This window comes from Hylaeus volcanicus, chromosome 4 (assembly GCF_026283585.1).
Source record: "Hylaeus volcanicus isolate JK05 chromosome 4, UHH_iyHylVolc1.0_haploid, whole genome shotgun sequence".
Classification (NCBI taxonomy): domain Eukaryota; kingdom Metazoa; phylum Arthropoda; class Insecta; order Hymenoptera; family Colletidae; genus Hylaeus; species Hylaeus volcanicus.
In genome coordinates, this window is record NC_071979.1 from 18,156,124 (window position 1) to 18,162,123 (window position 6,000).

At 44.8% G+C, this 6,000-nt stretch overlaps 1 protein-coding gene across 1 annotated transcript in view; it reads right to left on the reverse strand.

Annotated features, from left to right (window-relative positions):
• Nucleotides 1–2,391, reverse strand: part of LOC128874598 (transcription factor SOX-5) — a 223,799-nt gene extending 221,408 nt beyond the window's left edge. The window contains exon 1 of the mRNA XM_054119471.1: nt 2,250–2,391. Within this exon, the coding sequence (XP_053975446.1) occupies nt 2,250–2,321 (72 nt within the window). The 5' untranslated portion in view covers nt 2,322–2,391. The remainder of the gene's footprint in view (nt 1–2,249) is intronic.
• Between the last annotated feature and the right edge of the window lie 3,609 nt (nt 2,392–6,000).

A 6,000-nucleotide genomic window follows, 5' to 3' on the forward strand; every position in this document is an offset into this window, starting at 1 on the left:
TTGGTTCAGCGCTTTGCTTCCTCTTCCTTAGTCTCACCGGCCGACTCGTTTGTGTACACGATTATAACGATATTTCCATACGTAAAGGGATAGTTCTGTATCGATCGACCAGGCCCGCGGCTTCGTTAATCATACCGAACACAAGGGACCGGCTATTGAATTTCGTGGAAGGTCTGCTAGCGTCGCAGCGACCATGTTCTTGGCGACCAAACGATCTTCCATTGGAAAATTTCGTCTCGAGGCCGAACCGTGGCGAAATCGATGGGAATGGATGCTCTAACATTGGACTTTTCATGCACGCTGGATACTTTTACTTTCGTACGCTGGGGTCTACAAGTTTGAGAATTATTTTCCTAGGTCTTTGCTGAAAAGTGTTGTTTTATCAGAGTTAAGCTTAAGTTTATTATTAAAGTTAAGCTTCTTTCACACCAACATGGAAAAATCAATGTTTCCACACCACAGTAAAGGCACTCCGTTTTCCAAATGGTCAAACTACGAAATGGCGAGGCATTAGGAATTTGCTAGATCCCGCGATCTTCATATATCAACGGCCACGCGAGCGAACGGATGGATCTCTCGTGCAATCGACGATCGATTATACCCGAGGAGGGTCTCGAAAGAAAGCTGGCGCAGGGTGGGCGTCGAGGGGCGAGGTGAGGAGAGAGAAAGAGAGACCCGAACCACTACTGCATGCCTGAATCCTAATTGAATCGTCAGGATGCTCGACTACCGGCCCTTCTCTGGTCCGCTGACATCAAGAATGTGACAGACAGTCGGGCATCGTGCCCTTTTCAGAATCCCTTCGCGTCGAACTTCCAGCGACCTGCCTTACGATTCGGATGTATTGCCCGTAGTCCCCGCCAGCTCGTTTACGCATAATTTGGTTGACCGTGATTTGGGTTTACGGCGTGCGAAGACCCACACACCGACTCCCAGGGAATCCCAAATTCTCTGACACCCAAAGGGTCGAGCATGTTTTCCATATCTTTGCCCTCGAGATCCGTAACGATCCGTAACAACCTAAAAATATGTTTCCCGGTTAACGAAGGTGATATAATCACCAAAATATTGTTCTATCATAAATACAGTTCGATATTTTCTGTCGTTTACTTTCGACATCCCGACAATTTCGTTTATCCCTTACGAACCGCCCTTTCGACCAAGTCAATACAACTTTCCCTTCTATTCACGTCTTTCGGTTGTGGTTTGGCGTCGCGTCCACCTACGGTGCAATTAATCAAATGGCTCGTTGCGTCTCTCAAAAACAATTAGCATCAAGTTTCCCTTCCCTGACGCAGACGCGCATTAACCTTTCGAAACATAATTCCACGTGTAGGGAACGCAGTTAATTATACGGGAAGAACAATGGAAGTTCCCCTAACCGATCTTTTACGAGTGGGCTCTCCAGCGCGGAGCTGTCCTTTAAACGATTAACACATTCTTGTATCTTTTACAGGCCTTCAAGGTAAGCAACGGCTTTCATTACAACGGAAGATTATCATCCGAATGGATTCGTTCGAACTATTCTGGACTTCAATTATGACATAACTCGTGGTTGTTAGGCAGCGATTATCCGTTAATCGAACCTTAACCGATGATTTTCGTTTCTAGTCGAAAGAATAAACGGAGCGGCAGACAGAATTCGTTTCTGGCCTCTAGGGAATCTTCTGACATTGGACTTGAGCTAAGCCTATCGTCGTGGTGTTTGTACCTGTTCCTGTGGGCGGAGCACGGCGTGCCATTCTATTTCAGCTCGGCTTTCATTCATAACTTGGGTTTTTAATAGCTTGCCGCAGCACAACGCGCAGCGCCTCTGGCGACATTCGAGGATAGCCCCGATTTCTTCGTCCCCTCGACGACACGAACTCTTCTCTTTAGCTCGTCTAAAACTCTTCCCTCGACTTTGAGCCGCTTAGATCTACCGCCTGAATCTTTCTTCTGCTTGCTATTCTTGCTATCTCTGAATTTTCCATTTCTACAGTTCTTCATGCTTGAAAAATATCTACTTCTAGACGCACTATCGGGCAACTAAGCTGTATTAATATTATAAAGAGGTAAAGTTTGTTTGTTTGTAGGGGGTAATCTTTGGAACTACTGAGCCGATTTTCAAAATTTGTTCAGTAATAGAAAGCTACATTATCTCCAAGTAACACAGGCTATGTTTTATTTTCATAAAAATACATTTTTAATTTAGAATCTCAACATTTGTAATAAAAGCTGTTGTAACACAATTTTGTAATTCTACTCACCTGAGCTCTGATAGATGTAAGATTGGGTCCCTTTGGAGCCAATATGGAGTCCGATTGTATTGGTCGACACATCAGTCAAGGTGTGGGTCATTTATAATAAGATCGATCCAGTGCCACACAAGTGAAGACCAAATCTGGAGGCATCTAGTCTAACAAATTTGCATGTTATTCTATTGTCTTACTTAGTCCATAAATATTGACAATGCAATCTTATTACACATGCTCTATTTCTTTTTCACGAAGAACTATTCTTTATCAGCTGGTACTACGTCTCCTGAGACACCTTATACTTTCGCGAACCTCTTTACACGTTACATCTTTATAATTCTGTCTTCCCTTCCATTAAATATACGATGCGATAAATCTAACTCAAGAAAGAATATAATTACCAAACATTTATACTGTACTAAAGTTTAGCCTCGTACAATCATTCGAGGATCTGAATCCACGCGACACTTTCAGGCTAAGAAATCATGCGACATCTGCATTCCGTCAGATCCAACGATCTATATAAATATTAGGTTGCTCCGTAATTTCTCCAGACCAGACAGGCACCCATTTTTCAATAACACCTGGCATTAGTAATTAAATTGTACAGCCTGTCTCGCACGGCAGTCGAGAAAGTTTTCGATGTGTGTGGCAGATTATTGCGAGTAAAACGAGTCACACACGCCATAGATCTATTTCTTTACTGTAGTTTTTGTTTTACTTTAGCATAAAACCCTGATCGCGGATAGCCCAGTAGTCTATTCTTTAAAACATTTTAAATGTTTCCTTGCATCCTCAGGCGAATTCCTTTCTCATTGAAATGCCTTCGAATCCGACTTCTGACTCCGATAGATTCAGGGAGGCGCTAATGAAGAAATCAGTTACGCTGGTGTAGCGGAAAACGTGTGTTGGTTCGCTAAGATCGCGAGCAATTCCATTCGCAAGAAACCCGGAATTACGCAACCAGGCACGCTCTGTCGGGAATGATATATTGCAGATGCGATACGGAGATTAGATGTCCGCGGAGAGATATAATATTATACTCGTGGAACACGAATGTTTCCTGTTTGACGAAAGAAAAACACCGCTGATCTTTCTGAAAGAGATCCACTCGAGATGGTCGATTTGCCGAATCGCAATCGGATTTGGACAAAAATGAAATGAAAGTATTACGAAATCGATCAGGTGAAACAGTAATGGCGAGAGAAATGTTTCGTAGCTATGAATGGTACGCCATAAAGTTGCGTAAGCCTCACTCCTTTCTGCTATAGCGATTGTAAGAACCCAACATCCTTTGCCAGTGCACCATCACTAGCTGGATGAATAAAAAGACTCCCCTGTTGAGATCTCGTTTCTACTTTATCCGCCAAACTTGGTTTCGCCATGGAAAATGTAAGTGAAGACATAAACTTTCACGTTTCATTCGTAAAAAATGATAGAATACATTAATTTCAGTAAATCTAGCATGCCTTTATCGCAAGAGATGGACACGCTTCCGGCCAGGGAACCGGAAGGACGCCTGTTAGAGTCGAAAGCGTGCATCTGCTCCCATAACCATAACACGATCCAGAGAAATTCCGTTTGACACCGCGGAGAGGCTGATTGGAACCGTTTCAATCAGATTGTTATCAGTATTTTTATAAGGGGAACGGTAAATTCATTCTGGGCGCGCGTTCAACGTGCGAGCGGTCTTCTTGGAGCGAGAAAGCGTCAAAAAAACGGGTGCAATTAATCCGACAGGGCACAGACGTACTCTGGCTGCGACATATTTCCGGTTTTCAAAGTTCTCCAGATGCGGTGTAACATATCGCGCAGTTACGACTACGTCTCTTGCCGTGGAGTTTTATTGCGCGTAATACACCGTTAATTCGAGGGAAATTTGTCGAAACGAATATCATGTCGCGTAATTGAATATCAAGTATTCTTAGTCCGTTCCAGCTGTTAGCCATAGGGATCTTTCAGCGATGATTTGGGTAGATTCATCTTGATATTCAACTAGGGTCATCGTTACTTTCACTGGTCGTATTACTGCCAGCGAGTTCTTGGATATTATAGATCAAACCTGTACTTAATTAACCGTATCGTGATGCTGGGAACTAGTAATTAGTATTTTAATTGCAATGGAACTCAGACTTCTACTGTGAATATCAACTGCAACTGAAATCCAGGTTTGAGGAGGTTCGTGTGTGTCAAAGTTCCTCGGTGAGATATCATTGGATAAGAGGTCTCTAAAGCAATTGTAAGAGGGTTTAACCCATTCACTGCCAGGCAAATTTAAAGCGTTTTGCCTCGATGTGTAATATAAGTTATTATTTTTATAATAAAAAGTGATATTAAATTTGTTGTTTTGAAAAGAGAATTTATCGGGATATTCTTTTCCAATAATTCGTAAATCGAAAGGCTATAAACTTATACCTTGAGTAATTGCAATCAATTTGAACTAATAGACATCTCGTAGTTAGCATTGAATTGGTTAATAGAAGACTGGAATAGCATTGGACAATCGAATCTTTACAATAAACATATCGCTATTTCAGAGCCACATTTATTCCAGATTTTGAGCACGATGACTACAAAGACCATCACGGAAACGAGGTCGTCGAAGAGTCCATAGGAGAAAGCTTTTTCTCCGGGTCCGTCAGGCGAGGTCCATTTTCGTCGCAGGTGCGGACGAATGTTCAACGACAAATCATTCTCCGGCAGTCCAGGCGAGCCGCGCGAGCGTCTGCCGATTAATCCTATCGAGCGTATCTCCTCCGAAGGGCTCTCTCCTCTGTTGCGGAGGATGGAAGGCCGTGACACGCATATAGGTAGAAACGCGAGGTCCTTTGGGCGCGATCATCCTCTCTCCGGACTCCAAGGAAGGAGAATAACGTGCGGGGGTGGGGGCCACGGAGGGAGGGACGGGATAACCGAACAAAGAAGGAAGAGGGATAAGGAGGGAGGTACATGCACGGCGCGAAAGACGAGGGGGCGGGCAGAGAGGCGAGGGCGACGCCACGAGGCTTATAAATAGACACGCGGATAATCACTCAGGATTTATGGTAACCACGGATTATCAAGTTGTACAAGGGGGTATATTTCATATTCGCGACGTTACCTTATTTCAATGGGGGAATACCTGTTCCGCGCGTTACAAACTGCATGAACGCGCATACACGGGACGACACGTGTGTTGCCTCCGAGTGCTCGCGCGAGTGTACGTGCATCCAGCGCTGCATGCTAGCGCACCAAGACATCGCGGAACTGGCTCGAAGAGGCGTCCAGGTCCTATCCCTCTTTCGCTTTCGCCTACGAGGACGCTCTTCCACGCTCGCTCGCTTCCTCTCTATCCCGATCACGGCGTTGCCCTTCTCTCAAAATCATTCCCACGTTCAGCGGCTACAAAAGTGCCCGACCACTTTTCCGAGAGACCGATCCCCTGACCGATCACCGACGACACCGTACACCGGCTCGATATCCATTCTCGAGATTAGAGCCGGGACTCTTAACGGCCGGCACGGCGTCGTTGGCGTCGCTCGTCACTGCTGGAATTTCGAAACCACTCGACCAAAAGGATGAAATTGCAGGCGAGATGCAGGGGTGGACGGACTCGGAGATCAGGATGAAACTGCTATCACGGAAGGACGTTGTTGCACGTGCAACGCGGAACGCGTTTTTGATTGGTCGTATCTCGAATTGCGTACTGTTATGCGCGAAAGGAGTTTGGGATGTAGACTGGTCCTCAAAGCCAACCGCAATATTTCTTAACTTAGGTTTATTA